The 18,761-nt window shown below is 47.4% G+C and overlaps 1 protein-coding gene across 1 annotated transcript in view; it reads left to right on the top strand.

Annotated features, from left to right (window-relative positions):
* Nucleotides 1–15,344: 15,344 nt before the first annotated feature.
* Nucleotides 15,345–18,761, top strand: part of CALCOCO2 (calcium binding and coiled-coil domain 2) — a 99,582-nt gene continuing 96,165 nt past the window's right edge. The window contains exons 1-2 of the mRNA XM_056548206.1: nucleotides 15,345–15,462; nucleotides 15,561–15,793. Of these exons, the coding sequence (XP_056404181.1) occupies nucleotides 15,608–15,793 (186 nt within the window). The 5' untranslated portion in view covers nucleotides 15,345–15,462; nucleotides 15,561–15,607. The remainder of the gene's footprint in view (nucleotides 15,463–15,560; nucleotides 15,794–18,761) is intronic.

Below are 18,761 nucleotides of genomic sequence, written 5' to 3'. Positions count from 1 at the left end.
ACTACCTCTCTTGTGAAATCTGAAAGAAACTTTCTACTAAATAGTGAGTCACTAACATTTATGTGTTCACTCACCTAAGTCTTAGTTGCCGGCGTGTCAGCTGGAATTGTGCCCTATACACGTGTGTCTAATCAGGTTCTTCAGGTAGTGGTCACTGGAGTGCAGGTTCCTCATACCCCGGAAGCTACCCTACTTTTTATGTTTCCCATGGCGCTAGCGAAATATAAACGGTCCTTAGTGAGACACCTATTGCAGGCTGTCAAATCAGTTATCCCTAGGAGGTGGAAGTCCCCTGACCCTCCTACTATTGAAGAATAGATGGCCGAAGTAGCACAAACCCGCCGCATGGAGGAACTACTGGCTGTCCTCCCGGAGGATGTTATGAGGCTAGGCGCGACTTGGCTCCCCTGGGGTGAATTTTGCTCTTCTGGAAGGTATAGGTCATTACCATAGGGAGTACCTGTTTTTTTTTTTTTGTATTTCGCCTTTGCCTGCCTTTTCAGTCCCTTACCCGCGTGTTTAGTGACAGGTTTTTGCTCTTGAATCACATCCCACGCTCTCTGCTGGTGAGCGGTTCCGCGGCCTCTGACTATGTGTTTCTTTATTTGTTTTTCCTTTCTACTACGCTGTTTTTCCTTTTTTGTGCTTTTTCATCTTTGCTTTCTCTCTTTCTGTGTTATTGCGTGTGTATGTGCCCTTCTTTTGCTCTCACCCTACTTATACTGGTGTTCGATACATGATGTTACTCTGAGAATGTATACTCGTGCATCAAGTGAACAGCTGACCCATTTGTTATTATCTTTAACTGGATTGTTGAGCAGTAGGCTGGCTCGCTATTATATCCTGCTCTTTGTACATTTCATGCTATGCTATTTGTTTAATGCACGCTTTTTCCATTGCACTTTTGTGGAACGATTGGTATCTTACTGTATTTTGTTGCCCCCCGCAGACTCGGCCTACCCTGGCTGTCCAGCTTGTATATTGTCCACATGTTTATGTATATCTCTGTTCATTCTTTTCCGAAATAAAAACCCTTTTGAATTTGAAAAAATAATTTTCTATTTGAGCGGAATTCGCGCAGAATTGCACGTGGAAACGGGGGAGAAAGAAGTGAAGGGTTTTTCAGCCATTTCCGCATGAATTCCACGCAAATTCCATGCGAAAACGATGTCGGGCGGAATTTTTTTTTACCATTGACTTCTATTGATTTCTGCTAGCGGATTTCGCTTGAAGAAGGAACATGTTCTTTCTTCAAGTGGAAAGGAATTCAGAGTCGGAATTCCGCTAGCAGAATTTCCGATGTGTGAACAGGACAGCAGAAAAAACATTAAAGTCAATGGGCAGAGAAGATGTGCATTCATTTGGAGCAGAGAATTCAAGAGGAATTACTCGAGTAAATTCCTCTTGAATTACTCAGTGTGAACGCACCCTTACTATTTTGTACCTGTTAGAGTTTCAAGAACCTAGATACTATGAAAGGCCAGGCAAAAGTACTCACTGGCTGGTGTTGTACACAAATACTTTTTTAAGCGTAGTGGAGCGTATTGTACTCCCCTCATATATGCACTAAGTATGTCAGGCAGAGAAGTGCCAGGACTTGCACAGAGGAGTGGCAGAGGGCTAAATTCATCAGGCAGAGGCCGCAGCAGACTAGGGGCAAGTGGCAGCAGGAGTCGCAGCAACCCATCTGCCATCATCAATTGGTTAACACGGTCATCCTGGTCATCATAAGTGACATCTGACACCCCCAGTCAACAGTCAGTGGGTTCCTCAGACACGGCCCGTGAGCAGTCCCTGTCCATTGCCTCTGTCCTATGCTGTTCCCTTCCCCACAGAAGTATCTTATGCTGTGAGTTCAGCTCCACTATTTAGTGAGGATGATCTAGAGGACTGCCCATCCAAGAATTGGAGAAGCTGAATGTGCTCCTGTCCAAGTTGCTGGTTCTGCAGTCCCTCCCTTTTCAAGTGGTGGACTCTGCACCTTTCAGAGAACTGATGGCTTGTGCCGAGCTGAGGTGGAGAGTGCCAAACCGTCATTTCTTTGTGAAGAAGGCAGTACCAGCCCTGCACAATTTTGTGGAATAGAGGGTGGGCCAGTTCTTGAGCCTGTCGGTGTGTACCAAAGTGCATGGCAGCGCCGACGTGTTGAGCTGTAACTATGGTCAGGGACAATACATGTCCTTTACAGCCCACTGGGTGAATGTGGTTTCGGCACAGCCACAACAACAGCAACTTGGACAGGTCATACTGCTTCTGCCTCCATGCTCTCAGGCCATTGGTCCTGTGACAGTGTGCGACTCCGCCTTTTCATCCTCCACCGTGTCCTCAGCCTCCACTGCACAGACAAGTCTCAGTGCCCCTCCAGCATACCATGTGTGTAGGGCACGGTGGTGTCACGCTGTTCTTCACATGGTTTGCCTTGGCGAACAGAGTCACACGGGCGGAACTGCTAAAAGTCATTCATCAAGAAATTGAATCATGGCTTACTTCACGAAAACTGGAAATGGGGACCGACAAGGAATCCTGAGACATGTGCCCTGCATGGCACACGTGTTCAATATGGTTGTGATGCAGTTCCTGAAGTGTTTCCCCCATCTGCAAGACATCCTAACAATGGGATTGAAACTTTGCATGCACTTCAGCCACACGTACACTGCAAAGCACACCCTCCTTGAGCTGCAGTATCAGAAAGGCCCCAACATAGTCTGATTTGCGACATTTCCACATGTTGGAATTCCACTCCATATGTTGGACCGACTATACGAACAGAGAAAAGCCATCACTGATTTCTTGATGATCCAAGCGGATTGGGGGACTCTCATGTGTAACTTCAATGTCAACCAGTGACAGCTCATACGTGACACCTGCCATTTGTTCAGGCCCTTTGAGGAAGCCACACTATTAGTCAGTCACCAGGATTGCGGGATGAACAATGTCATTCCACTGCTTCATCTACTACAACATGTGTTGGAAACAATGGCTGGTAAGGGCACTGGAAACGTGGCGCCTACATCTCACGGCCACATGAGCCCTGTGGGGGCTGAATTGGAGGAGGATGGGGGGAGGGGCACCGTGGACCACAGTTTAGGTTTCACAAGATGGGTGGTTTTTCTAGTCATATGACAGGAGAGGAGGGGCTAGAGGGTTATGAGGAAGGCGAGACAGAGGACCCAGACACACTGTGGCAGTATGCAGTGGAGATGGAGGCAGGGAGTCCCTCCGAGTCACTTGCACAAATGGAAGAGAGGGGCGTGCCTGAAGCAAGGCGCTCACTAACTGACCCCTTCTAACTGAAAATCGAGCCCATGGCGCTGATTGGAGGCTGCTTCACACCTCTGAGAGCTCCTAGCCCTGTAGGCGGAGCTATAGACGGCCTTAAAGAACTGTCATGGCGCCCACTCCTTGTCCAGAGCGCACCTGACGGCCGTTTATGCGCCCGGGGGAAGAGAGCGGGAGGACAAAGCGAAAGAGAAAGTAAGCTATCAGCCGCATATAAGGCGCTGCCAACAAAACGAAAGTAAACCGGCGCTGAGAGCGTCTGGCCCAATACAGCGCCGCGGCTGACAGCCGCATATAAGACGCTGACATGGTAGCACAAGCACACACGCACACACATATAAGTGAAGTGCACCAAGCTCACACATACACACACACACACACACATAAGTGTACTGCCCCATAAAAAATGCCCCCTCAGGTGCCACTGCTTCCCCAGAATAAAGTACAGCCGTTGCATAGACTAGCCCATAAAGTGTAGGTGGGCCAAAACAGGGGGTTTCCAGAGGTTGCGAGTTTGTACCTATGGAGAAAAAAGGGGGGAAAGTACTTACCCCAGTCAGTAGAACTTACCTAAAGTAGTCTTCAGTGAAGTCTTCAGTCAGCTTTAGTTACCTGCATCACGCCTGGCTGCTATGCGCGAGCGAGGCGAGCAGGTAAATAGGGGGACCCGGACCCATGAGGTACCACCCAAGCTCTCACCTGTTGGCGAGGAGGGGGTTAACAGCGCATATACGCAATGTCTGTGCCCCCTCACTCGCAATGGGGAAACGGGGAACCGCAGTCCCTGAGTCCCCACCTGAAAACAGAAAAGAAAAGGAATAAAAAACTAACACGTCCCTAACTAGGAAAATATAAAAACAGAAGACCTGGTCTGGAGCAAACCAGACCATGTCCACCTCCTTCAGACACTAAGTTTAAACTGATTAGCTCAGAGCCTGAAGGCGGGTATATCCTGCTGGGAGGAGCCAACTGTTTTTGTTGCCATAGTGTCATACCTCCTAGAGACAGCAGCATACACCCACGGTCTGTGTCCCACAATGGAGCGGATAGAGAAAGATAGAATATTATGAACTACACTAACTGTACAGCCCCTGTAGCATAGTCAAACAAAAAAATTCCCGGAAAATACCTTTAAGAGCAGTATTTTATTCACTGACACTATTGTTTTCTGGAAAGCCACTCATAAACGCTATAACCTGCCCTATTGCCCATCTAAGCATATGTCCTCCTGGTACACTCCCCGTCCTTTCCTTAAAGGGGTACTCCGGCCCTGAGACATCTTATCCCCTATCCAAAGGATAGGGGATAAGATGTCTCACCGCAGGGGTCCCGCCGCTGGGGACCCATACAATCTTGTATTCGCCACCCACCTGTTTGAGCAGCACATTGCAGTGCAAGCTCACAAACAGACGGGTGGCGACCAAGGGACCGGAGTATCGTGACATCACGACTCCACCCCCGTGTGACGTCACCCGCCGTTATGCAAGTCTATGGGAGGGGGCATGACTGCCGTGGTCGCCACCCGGCTGTTTGTGAGCTGGCACCGTGGCGTGCAGCTCAAACAGGTGGGTGACGAATACAAGATTGCGGGGGTTCCCAGCGGCGGGACCTCCGCGGTGAGACATCTTATCCCCTATCCTTAGTACCCCTTTAAGGATGTCATAATAAATAGTTTGATGGGTAAAAACTACATTTTTCCAAAGTTGGAGACCTGACCATGACAGACACTGTATTGCATCATTTTTGGTTTGTTTGTTTTTCTGGGGTTCATAATAGTAACCTTTTGATTCTTTGTTAGGTATAAGAGATAGACTTGACTGATATTTATAGAATCCCCCAACTTACTATCCTGTAAGTATTTTAGGTGTGCGAAGTGACAATTCCTTTCAAAGACTTGTGTAGCAAGCTCCTCAAGGGGTTAGAGTCTTTTTGGAGACTATTGATTTTACCCCCTGGGATATACTTGTACTGGGTCCTCTACCACCATCTCACGTGTGGTGGCGGGGTGTGTGGTGCAGGGCAGATGTTGTTACCATAGGTGCAGCTGGCATTAACCCCTTGTATTTGTGACGCCAGGGCATGCTTTAGCCTATAACCACCTGAAGGTATACCGCTGGATCCTGGGCTAGGCACGGGGGCAATAAAGACTCCAACGCCAAGTTACGGACAATGGTAGCTTTACTGAGGGTAGACAGATGGTAAAGTCTATACAGTTCAGCCAGGGCCCAAGTAGGTGAACAGTGACACAGAGACCATAAGGGCTTGCTGGGACTTGTAGTAGGACTGGACAATTGAATGCAGACCACGCTGACTTGACAGATGACAGGTACTGACTTTACTTGGCTCATATAGCTGTGACTTTATCTTGACTTGATGGTGGCTGCAGGACTTGACTTTGAGGCCTCAAACACTCTGGACACACACACTAGACGACTGCACTGGACCTCAGCAGGAAGCAAGAGCTCAGAGAGAGAAGCTCCACCCAGGGCTTATATAGGGGAGACTAGCAGGGGGGCTCCCTGCTAATCTCCCCTATATAAGCCCTGGGTGGAGCTTCTCTCTCTGAGCTCTTGCTTCCTGCTGAGGTCCAGTGCAGTCGCCTAGTGTGTGTGTGATTGTTACCCAGGAGGTACCAGTGACCAGGTGATCCCAAGAGTGACCTATGGGCTATAGGTCACTCTTGGGATCACCTGGTCACTGGTACCTCCTGGGTAACAATCACATGACATATCACATGGCATAACTCTTGAAGCAACATTACATTTTATAACACTTTACATGGTAAAACATATTTACATTGGGGAAACAAGTGCAGGGGGCCTTGGGGACACTGAAGGAGGCTGCCTGACAGGACAGCAGGAACACGGGGTAACACCTCCCATACTGGGCCACAACACTCTCATAGGTGCCTTCCACATGTTTCACATATATGCCCCATGTGTAAAATGCCTCCCTCTATAATTGAAAGTTATATACCCAATAAATGCCTGCCAAATACAACCAAAAGTCCTCAGCCCTCCTATACCCATCTGTAATACTCACCTCTGATGGACTCTCAAGGACTCTCTCTTTATGAGCAGGGTAGACTATCATTGCCTGTGCCTATAACAAAGGAGACAAAATAATTACCGTATTTTTCGCCGTATAAGACACACTTTTTCTTCCCCAAAACTGGGGGAAAAAGTCGGTGCGTCTTATACGGCGAATACACCCCTATCGCGGCGGTCCCTGCGGCCATCAACGGCCGGGACCCGCGGCTAATACAGGACATCACCGATCGCGGTGATGCCCTGTATTAACCCTTCAGACGCGGCGATCAAAGCTGACCGCCGCGTCTGAAGGGAAAGTGACACTAACCCGGCTGTTCAGTCGGGCTGTTCGGGACCGCCGCGATTTCACCGCAGCGGTCCCGAACAGCCCGACTGAATAGCCGGGTTAGTGCTTACAGGACACCGGGGGGGGGGGACCTTACCTGCCTCCTTGGTGTCTTCTCCGTTCAGGGATCCCCTGTATGCCGGCGCTCTCCTTCCTCGTCATTACGTCGTCGCGTACGTAACGACGTGATGGCGGCGACGGAGAGCGAGGATACCCGGCCGGCAGCAGAGACGTTCCGGAGCAACGGGGACACGGCGACAGCGATGGAGCGACATCCAGGGCAGCGGTGACGGGTTCGGAGCGGCAGGGACACGTGAGTATTACCTCCTCCTGCAGTGGTCTTCAATCTGCAGACCTCCAGATGTTGCAAAACTACAACTCCCAGCATGCCCGGACAGCCAACGGCTGTCCGGGCAAGCTGGGAGTTGTAGTTTTGCAACATCTGGAGGTCCGCAGGTTGAAGACCACTATTGGGTTCAAAATCTTTATTTTTTTAGATTTTGCCCCTAAAACTTGGGTGCGTCTTATACGCCGAAAAATACGGTATCCTTTTTTTTTTTTACTGAACTGTAAAGATCTCCAGCTCACAGGATCCTGCGGGACATAGTTGGATCAAGGAGCATTGGGTCTGAAATCTAGGACTGTTTTGATCCTAGATGCTTGTGTTGCATGTTACTAGTTTTTGTGACGATACATAAAATACTTACCAGTTGCTTCCAGATAGTATTAGCCTCATAGTAATATTCAAACTGGAGTCAATATGCTAAAATACCATTGGGGGGGGGGGGGGGGATTTAGCAAAACCTATCAAGAGGAAAAGTTGTTGAGTGGCCCATAGCAACCAATCATATCGCTTCTTTCATTTTTTAAAAGGCCTCTGAACAATCAAAAATAAACGATCTGATTGGTTGCTATGGGCAACTCAGCAACTTTTCCTCTGGAGACAGGTTTTGATAAATCTCCCCCCATGTCTTTAAAACTACTGTACAATCAAACTGTACAAATACATCGCTGAACCCTATAATCCTGTACAACAACACGTTGTCCGCCCTTTAGAGTGGTGACGTGGTAATTATAGTTTTTTCATTGTTGTTGAAAACGAAAAATGATAGTTGGCTGCCCCCTTAAGGGGTTAACATATTTATTAGGTGCCCATTCCCCTGCTGACAGACTGCTCCCTATGCATAGTGATAGGGAATAACATGTCAATCACCAGCGGGTGGGTGAGAGGAGTGGTACCTAATGAATCCTAGCGACCCTGGCATGCGTTGTGCGCTTCAAAGGGTAAGTGCCTGTGAACTACTATACATACTGGCATAAGTGACAGACTGCTGTGTTACGTTGCCCTTTGTGCAGGCAGCATAACCAGTCAGACCGCTCCCTTTAATGTGTGAGCGATTGTTGAGTGTGCAGAGCATGATGGTAACGTACAGTAGGTGCGGCTTCGCATACCTTGGAGTTTGACCAGGAAATGTTTTTTCCCTGATAACAGCAGATTTATTCATTTGAAGCCAATGTTATTTAGAAAAGCCTAATACCCGAGGGACAGATGAGGTGGATGTTCTAAGGGTCCTGAAGTGTAAGAGTCAGAATAGGCAAGGAGAGAAGTCAGGAGAGACAGGGAGAGTGGTCAAGAGAAAGGGGAGGGGTTTAGCAGAGCAAGGGGGAGGGGTAAGGAGAAAGGGGGCAAGTGCATAAATGTTCAGAACACTGGGGTGCCGACTTGGAGATTGCAGGGGGTCCCATCAGCTGGTGCCTCCGCTATCAGACATCTTATGCCCTATCCTTAGGATAGTGGATAAGATTTCTAGATGTTGTTTTACTTTAACTGGAACAACAAATTCTCCTTAAGATTATATCCTTCACCATTACCTGCATAAGGTACTTTGTTCTCTATTTATGTATTATATGAGATCATAATCATGATATTCATGCATTCATTTTTGCTATTTAGAACTTTATGTGCTGCAATTCCTTCTATGCCTTTGTGTGAATGGCGACATTTGTGTCTTTATATATTTTTCATTTTCTTTATATTTTATGTATATATATTTTTTCAATATTTTTTTTCTTTATCACCATGCCGTAGTTCACACAATGCTCTGGAGAACTTTTTATATTACTATGTGGTTGCACACTGGATTAGCCCATGTCTTCTATGGGCTGCTAGTGTTCAATCACACGGATTTTTTACTTATTATATTTGCACTTGTTTTTTCTATATATAGTTAATAAAGATTACATATTTGCTTCTTCTTTTTAACCACTTGTTCACATCATATGATTAATATAACCTTGTACAAGTGCTTCATGTTCTCTATGTGAATGGATCCGGGTATGAACAGGAGCCACTCCTGGCTAATTAGCCTTGGGTGTCTCCCTTCGCCCCCTGTTCCATATATAAGAGTGCTTGGAACCTGTAATCATTGTACGACTAAGGCCAGCACCTGGCCGAAACGCGTCACTTACTCTCTGTACCTGTTGCCTCGTTGATGTGAATAAAGCCACATTTTCCTGAGCCGAGCTGGAGTGTACTTTCTTCATTTCCAACAAATTCTCCTATATGTCTTCTTAATTGCAAAGTGGTAATATCAGGGTCTTGCACAATAAATCCAACTTTCCATAAATCAATACAGTGCACAGTTTTGTCAAATAGCACACAATTTATCTGGCTAAATCATGCGTACACCCTAATGTCCCTTGCAATGCATCTGGGTCCCTTGGCATTTGATTAGCCACATGATAAGGGTTAAATGTTACTCACAGTCCCAATAGACAATTCTCCTCCAAGGGGACACAGGATGTTTCGCCAATTGGCTTTTGGCAGAATATCTTTAGTTTCATAAATGGGCACTGTCAGATTCAAAATGTTTTTATATGTTGTATCTTGGCCGAACATTACATTTTTTAATATACTTCATTCAAGAAAATTTTATTTCCTTTTTTTTTTTTTTTTTAAATTATGGCTTAAAAACACCCCCAGGGGACCTTATACCATCAGAACATAATCCTGTCTTGCTGCAGTATCACCTTAGTCCAAGTTGAAGCACAGGCAGAGACAAAGTCCAGTAGGTTTGGGTGGGACAAGCACTCCTCTGTGCTCACTCCTGTCCTGTCTATCAGACTCCTGTTTAAAAACAGAGAAGAGGGGGTAACAGAGTAGCTTGCAGTGATTGGATGAAGAGACCCAGTACAGCACAGCAGACTCATGGTGGAAGAGGAGTCATACAGAGTGAGGGCAAGAGGCAGACATGCCCCCTCCAAAGCAAAGAATGAAAACCAAGTGAGCAACAGAAAGAAGATATTTGTGAGAGGAATAAATGTGCTAGACACATAAAAATTATATGTACATGATCAGGATTAGGTACCGAGTAACATGTAAACAAATTTGTGGAATATGACAGGTATTCTTTAACTTTTTTACAGTTCCTGACTGACTGAGAAATGTAGGCTTTTTAGACACTCTTGGCCACTTGACCAGGCCTGGCCAAAAACCCACAGCTCCTGGATTGCAACAAGGTTCTTGAATGGTAGACTTAGTTTAGATACTGAAAAATTCTTGTATTTTGAAACCCCTTGGATAGGATTGGGAATATATGGATATTTACTACCCTCAGTGGACATTGGGTTTATGCCCAAATAAACTGCTGGAGGTCTATTACACGCATTACGCTGTTGGGGGTCAATGCGTCAGACTGCGGCTTAGCCAATTGCTGGCCACAGCAATCTCCCACCTGGGCTACTTATAGGTTGAGAGGCAGTGTGACATATTGTGCCCAAAGCGCCAGGAAGAAGACCGTGGCCATGACTCAATATGTCACACTGTTGTTCAGCCTATCACTACTGCTCCTGGCGGGATATCGTTGTGGCCAGCAGTTAGCTGAGCAGCAGTCTGATGCGTCAATCCCTAATAACAGGGAAGAGGACCACAGTGGAGGATGGAGCAGCGATCCCAGAGGGAGGAGGTAAGTCCATTTTTTTCTGTATCAATGCTGGCAGCCTGGGTAGGTTTAAAAAAAAAATTGTTTAAAGGCATTACCCCTTTAATTGTCCGACAACTCAGATAAAACACCAGAAATCCACGTTGTGGGACACTACATTAGTCTTTAGCTTGCTTTAATTTGCCACAGGGCAAAACAGAGCAGTGAGGTCAGGTCAGGTATAAAGTTATAAAATGGGGGCCATGCTGAGCTGAAGCATGTATGCCTCCTCCCCCACCCCTTCCTGCTTGGCTTTCAGCAATGAGCCCTGTTTGCCAATCAGTCAAGGGAGGGAGGAGATGTGCATGCTGCAGCTCGGCAACACTTTTATTCCCTTTTAGGAGCATCTGTCACATATATTTGTGGTGACCCAGTATGGGATGGTGTTTCCCTGTACTCTTCTCCTGCCCTGTCACAGAGTCCCTTTATGTCCTCAGGGCCCCCTGCAGTGTTACCCCCATTGTAAATTTGTTATTCCTTATAAGGTGTATTGTACCTTTAATAGTTTGGACCATTTGCTTAAAGTTATACCATGTGATTGTTACCCAGGAGGCACTAGTGACCAAGTGACCCCCCAAGTGACCTATGGGCTCCTTGCACAGCCCCCCTATAAAACCAAGGGAGGGGCTGCAAGCTCTCTCTTGATCCTGAGGTCCAGTGCAGTCAAGATGTGGTGGCCCAGTATGGGATGGTGTTTCCCCGTACTTATTCTGCCCTGTCAGGTGGAGTCTCTCCATGTCCCCAGGGCCCCCCTTTATGTATTATTCCCTGTGTATATAAGTTGTGATATTAATAAGGTCCTGTTTCTTTAATTGTTATACCATGTGATTGTTACCCAGGAGGCACTAGTGACCAGGTGACCCCCCCAAGTGACCTATGGGCTCCTTGCATAGCCCCCCTATAAAACCAGGGGAGGGGCTACAATCTCTCTCTTGTTCCTGAGGTCCAGTGCAGTCAAGATGCGGTGGCCCAGTATGGGATGGTGTTTCCCCGTACTTATTCTGCCCTGTCAGGCAGAGTCTCTCCATGTCCCCAGGGCCCCCCTTTATGTATTATTCCCTGTGTATATAAGTTGTGATATTAATAAGGTCCTGTTTCTTTAATTGTTATACCATGTGATTGTTACCCAGGAGGCACTAGTGACCAGGTTACCCCCCCAAGTGACCTATGGGCTCCTTGCATAGCCCCCCTATAAAACCAGGGGAGGGTCTGCAATCTCTCTCTTGTTCCTGAGGTCCAGTGCAGTCAAGACGTCTTACTGAGTGTGTCCAGAGCATTGGAGGCCTCAAGCCTGAAGTCTGCAGGCACAAGTCAGCTCAAGTAAGCTCAAAGTCATCGTCTTGTCAGTCACAAGTCAAGTCAATTGTCTAGTCACCGTGGCCGGCACTAAAGTGCCTCTACCTACTACAAGTCCCACCAAGCCTGCGAGGTCCCCCTGTGTCACTGTTCACCTCTTTTGGATATTGTCTGTACTGCATAGACTGTGTCATCTGTCTACCCTCAGTAAAGCTACTGTTTGTCCGTAACTTGGCGTCGGTGTCTTCATTGCCTCCGTGCCTAGCCCAGGACCAGCGGTATTACCTTCGGGTTGTTAAGGCTAAACCACGTCCTGGTGTCACGACAAGAAGGGGTTAATAACATCTACCCCTTGGGTTATAACATTTACCTTGCATTGCGCCCCGCTGACACCACATATTCACCACATGCAATCTCCCACACAGCATATCAGGGTTAGTGTCCCCATGACAAACACACCTTTTTTATGCCTTTTTGTGCCTTTTTTCTTAAAAAAAAAAAAATGTTTATTCTGTTTCCCACAATGTCTGAGGGGTGAGGCCAGAGCTCTGCTGTGCCCCTGGGCTGCAATGTCTCTCTCCACTATGTCACGCCGACAGCAGCCCTGTGTGTGTTTTTTCTCAGCATTTGCACTGAGCTTAAAGGGGTACTCATCTGCCCCAGCATCCAGAACATTTTGTTCTGACCGTTCGGTGAGGGCTGTGGGGTCGCTATGCCCCCTTCCATAGACTTGCATTGAGGGGACGTGGCCGTGACGTCACAACGTCCGCTCCCAGTATTCGGAACAAAATGTTTGAAGTACCCCTTTAATATATTACAAAGTTTCCTATATTTTCTTGTACAATTGATCTATGCAAAGTTTGTTCAAATGATATTGCCTATTTAATGAGAAACTGACAGCTTTTTCACCCACACTAAACCCAATATACTGGGTTACAGTACGGGTGAGCAGCTTAAAAAAGAGAGTGGTTACTTACATTAATTGCTGTAATACTTGCAGAGTTCTGCCCATTATATATCATTGATGCTACGAAACAAATAGTAGCGTGTGACCCGGGGTCCATGAGACCCGGGGTCCAGTCCTGAAGATTGTGGGGGTCCCATCGGTCAGATCCCCCACGATCAGATACTGTGAATAGGAGAAAATATATTTTTCACTCGATAACCCCTTTAACCCCTTAATGACATTGGACGTAAATGTACATCATGGTGCAGTGGGACTTTACAGTTACATCATGTACATGACCAGACCTGTGCTTGTATCATGCACGGCAGGTCCTGGCTGCTGTCAGCAGCCAGGGACTTGCCAGTAATGGCGGACATCAGCGATCTCGCTGATGTCCGCCATTAACCCTTCAGATGCCATGATCAATACAGATCACAGCATCTGTGGCAGTGGGGCACTTAAAATGGATGACCGGATCGCCTGTGGCACTGCCGTGGGGATCCGATTGTCTATAATGGCGAACGGAGGTCCCCTCATCTGCCTCCGTCCATCTCCAGGGGTCTCCTGCTCTGTTCTGAGATAGAGCAGACCAGAGCAGAAGATCGCCGATAACACTGATCAGTGTTATGCCCTATGCATAGCACTGAACAGTATTGGCAATCAAATGATTGCAATAAATAGTCCCCTATGGAGACTATAAAAGTGTAAAAAAAAAAAAAAATCCCCCTCCCCCAATAAAAATGTAAATCCTCCTTTTTTCCCCATTTTACCCCAAAAAGCGTAAGAAAAAAAATTATAAACATATTTGGTATCACCGCATGCGTACATTTCCAAACTTTGAAAATATAATGTTAATAATTAGTGTTGAGCGGCATAGGCCATATTCGAATTCGAGAGATTTCGCGACTATATGGATAAATATTCGTCATATATTCGCTAAATTTGCATATTCGTAATATTCGCGTATGCCTAAATTTGCATATGCAAAAAGGTATGAACTTTATAGCAAGTATACCAGTGTAACTTGATAGAAGCAGCAGAAGGGAGGGATCAATATTCGCGAATATTCGCATATGCGAATATTCGCCCGGCGGTCTCACACAGTAGTATTAGAGTCTTCTTTAGACCACACAAGCTGGAGGCAGAGAGAGATGATCACTAAGATGTGTACTGTAAAAAAAAAAAAAGCGAATATTCGTAATTTTGAATATATAGTGCTATATTCGCGAATATTTGCGAATTCACGAATATGCGATATTCGCGAATAAAATTCGAGTTGCGAATATTCACGAGCAACACTATACATTTTTTGGTAAAATGAGTGATGTCATTACAAAGTAAAGTTGGTCACACAAAAAAAAACAAGCCCTCATTTGGGTCCGTGGATGAAAATATAAAAGAATTATGATTTTTAGAAGGCGAGGAGGAAAAAACAAAAATGCAAAAATTTTAAATGGGCCTTAAGGGGTTAACAGATGGTAGAATGTGAATCACATCACCACAACAGGCAAATCCACAATTGATAGAGGGCACATCCCCGCTTCACTTTACCACAGCCTGCTATGTAGTGTCTGTAGTGCTATCTTTGTGTCCTCATTTAATAGCTGGGTGTTAGCATGCTGATATACAGTGACCCCCCCCCCCCCCCTGACCTACGATGGCCCCGACATACGATCATTTCAGCATACGATCACTCTCAGAGGCCATCGCATGTTGAAGGCAGCATCAACATACGATGCTTTTGTATGTCGGGGCCATCGCATAAACGGCTATCCGGCAGCGCAGACTGCTTCAGCCGCCACCGGATAGCCGTTTACCGGGCCCGTGTGGTCCGCTGACGATAACTTACCTGTCCTCGGGGCTCCAGCGCGTCCTCTTCGGGATCCCCTTCATCGTCGGCGCTCTCCATCGTCGTCATCACGTCGCTGCGCACGCCATCCCATCATCCAATAGGAGTGACGTGCGTAGCGACGTGATGGCGGCGATAGAGAGCGAAGATGCCGGGGAAGCAGAGTTCTTACCGGAACATCGGGGACACCCCGGGGATGCAGCGACAGCGATGGAAGGCGACATCCAGGGCAGCGGTGACAGTCCGGAGCAGCGGGGACAGTTGAGTACAACTTCCTCTACCAGTGGTCTTCAACCTGCGGACCACCAGATGTTGCATAACTACAACTCCCAGCATGCCCGGACAGCCAACGGCTGTCCGGGCATGCTGGGAGTTGTAGTTTTGCAACATCTGGAGGTCCGCAGGTTGTAGACCACTGTCCTATACTTTACATTGCACGGATCCCTCAACATACGATGGTTTCAACAAACGATGGTCCATTTGGAACGGATTACCATGGTATGTAGAGGGACCACTGTATTGCATCTATTTTATGTGATGTTCGTGTGGAGTGTGCTGTACCTTTAATTGGCAAAGCGAATAATGCAATGTCACGGCTCAGAGAGGGAGTGGGGTGGGTGGGTTAGGCTTCATGAGCGGTGCAACAGCATTTTCACTTTCATTTTCACTGTGACGCAGATCTTAAACCTTTATCCAACCTCTCTGCTTATTTCCTTAAGTTTTCGGATAAACAGCTGGTGAGTTAACTCTTTATTGGCAGCTCTAATCTGTCTTTGTGACCTATCTGTACATAAAGTATTGCAATGTGTTACATCCACCTATTTTATTTCCTTAGACGCAGGGACTAAGTGAGGTTTCGCAGGGTTCGAGGACCGGCTGATCATGGATCACAAAGGTGAACCCGAGAAACCACCCACATCTATTACACCTGCTGCCGAAAGCAACTTCTCCCAAGTCATCTTCCCAAACGTGGAGAAATTCTACCCTCCTAGAACTGATGTCCAGTGTAAATTCCATAGAGCAGAAAGTCTTGTCTTCAACCCTAAAGATTGGATTGGAATCTTTAAAGTAAGTCAGTATTATGTACTGTACTCGTGACACAGGGCGAAGGTATTGAGACACAACTATTTGGAGTTTCCCAATTACAGTAAATGTGCCAATTGTCAATGGCTGCTGAGTTTACGTGTGGTTTCGCTCATGGAATATCTACAACATATTACAGTACCATTAGGAACCTGTTATCACTTTCATGCTGCCTGAACCATGAGTCGTGGGTGGTCCCTGGTGGCTTCTACCTACCTGCCTTAGTTGATAGCTCCCTCCTTCTACAAAAACAAGAGGAGGGCTATCAATCAAGGCTGGTGGAGCAGCAGGAGGAAGGGGAGCAGCAGGTGCAGGCTGTGGTACAGGACCAGTAACTGGGACCGGAGGGGCCAGAGGAATGAATACAGGCTGATCCAGGACCCCCCCCCCCCCCCCCCCCCCGAGCTGCAGGAGAGTCAGGGAATAGCAGAGGGGATGCAGCTGCAGAAGGCACTGTGGAGGTAGCAGGCAGAGCTGGAGGGGCTGGGGTAGGCTGGCGAGAGAGGAGATGGTACGACTCCTCACCAGGATAGGCAGAGCCCTGGCGTCCTCCCATGGCTGCTGGCACTCCACGCGAACTAGAAGGAAACAACCAATGCTCTGAAGCAGAGGGAGCGGAGACCGCACATCCGGTGGGTGAAGCTACGCACGCTCCCTCCGCCCCCTGGCCCTGGCGCTCCGGACAGGCACTGGGCCTGGGCTAAGCTTGTCAGGAGACCGGGAGGTGCGAGAAAACTGCCAGCCACTCACAGCCACGGGTGGCATACTCGAGGCCGCAGTCGGAGGAGAGCTGATCTGAGCAAGGAGATCAGCATGCCAGCCCTCCCCCTCCGGCCGCACCCAAGTGTGCAAGAGCTCAGCTAAATCCATGGCACCAAGGGAAGCAGGGATTATAAAACAATGCTGGTATTGCTGTCCAGTCAAAGGGCCCTAGCGACACCGGGCCCCTACAGGAAGTAGCAGTTCCCAGTGTAGTGGCAGCAGGGTTATTGTAGGTCTTAGGCTTTCTGGTAGAGATGGGTCTTCAGGTTGGTAACGAAGGTCTTGATGGTGGGTAAGTGCCAGATAAGTCAGGGGAGGGAGTTCCAGGGTATGGCAGAAGCACAGGAGAAGTCTTTGAGACAGTTATGCATATGAGGAGAAAGCACTGGTGGGCATCTTGAGAGGATCAGAGTTTTTACGTGGAGTAATATCGAGATCAGGTGAAAGATGTATGGAGGGGAGAGATGTAAACAGCCTTGTATGTCATGGTAGACAGTTTAACCTGAATTTGTTGGGCAATGGGTAGCCTGAAGAGGAGCGAGGGGACAGGTGGTTTAGTCAGGCAGTCAAAAATGTTATTGAGGTGAAGGCGGCAGGAGGTAGTAAGGGTCTAGATGTGTGCTATTTGGTCACATGGGTTTTGTAGCTAATTCTGTAAAAATTATGCAGCCAATAACTGCAGGTGTTCCTACCTAAACTGTTACGCCGAGCGCTCCAGGTCCCTGCTCCTCCCCGGAGCGCTCGCGGCGTTCCTCTCTCTGCAGCGCCCCGGTCAGACCCGTTGACCGGGAGCGCTGCACTGACACTGCCGGCGGGGATGCGATTCGCATAGCGGGACGCACCCGCTCGCGAATCGCATCCCAAGTCTCTCACCTGTCCCGGTCCCCGGCTGTCTCGTCCTGGCGTGCGCGGCTCCGCTCCTCAGGGCGCGCGCGCGCCAGCTCTCTAAGATTTAAAGGGCCAGTGCACCAATGATTGGTGCCTGACCCAATCTGTCTAATTAGCCTCCACCTGCTCCCTGTCTATTTAACCTCACTTCCCCTTCACTTCCTTGCCGGATCTTGTTGCCTTTGTGCCAGAGAAAGCGTTACAGTGTTTGCCTTACCAGTATACCTGACCTCTTGCTATTGCTATTGACTACGAACCTTGCTGCCTGCCCCGACCTTCTGCTACGTCTGACCTTGCCTCTGCCTAGTCCTTCTGTCCCACGCCTTCTCAGCAGTCAGCGAGGTTGAGCCGTTGCCGGTGGATACGACCTGGTTGCTACCGCCGCAGCAAGACCATCCCTGGTGAATACCAGTAGCAACCCTAGAACCGGTCCACCGACACGGTCCACGCCAATCCCTCGCTGACACAGAGGATCCACATCCAGCCTGCCGAATCCTAACATAAACCTTGTGAAAAAGGAAGAGCAACAATGACGCTCGTGTCCTTATATCCCGTCCTCATATCCCGACCTCATATCCTGTCCCCTACACTAACTATTCTTTGCACCTGCCTGTCAGACACCTGGGAAATCTTTGCAGCCCTAGAATAAGGCAATCGGGAGATGTTTCCAAAGACTTACATGGGACTTTAGACAAAAAAAAGCACCCTCACATATGGGATGGATTGGGGTTGATTTAACTGAAATTCCTTATGCTGGAACATATATGGCATATGCTCTGTACTATGGTGTAGAGTCTTTGGTTTGTTTTATGTATCAATGTATCATGGTACCATATTAACTTTGATACTAGATTTAATAGATATAAAAAGGTGTGAATGACTTCAGTTAAAACGCTTGCACAATAGCTTACTGTTCTAAAAACATTGTTATCGTCCGAAATGGAACAAAACCTGATATAGCTTTTAAACATCTCTTATTTTAATTGCCATGTGTCTTGTTTCCCCAAGTTTACTAATGTTTGGGATAATACATAAAAGAGAAAAATTGCAAGTCAGCTTACAATCCATGTGAACTCGTCCAATGAAGAAAGCAGAATTCTGGATAGAAGCACGGAAGGTCAGCGGGCCGAATCCTGTGTAACATACAGGCAAAGAGTAATTCCAGCTCCAAAAATGAGAAAGTTAAAAAGCAACATTTATTGTATCATATTAAAAATAGAAAAACTCCCTATAGGCATGTCAATAAAACCAAAAGAAATTCCAACTTCAAGAGCTCGAAACACATAGGTATACGCAAAGGTAT

This window comes from Hyla sarda, chromosome 12, assembly GCF_029499605.1.
Source record: "Hyla sarda isolate aHylSar1 chromosome 12, aHylSar1.hap1, whole genome shotgun sequence".
NCBI classification, from domain to species: domain Eukaryota; kingdom Metazoa; phylum Chordata; class Amphibia; order Anura; family Hylidae; genus Hyla; species Hyla sarda.
The sequence above is the reverse complement of the archived record's forward strand: the minus strand, read 5'-3'. Positions and strand labels throughout refer to the sequence as shown.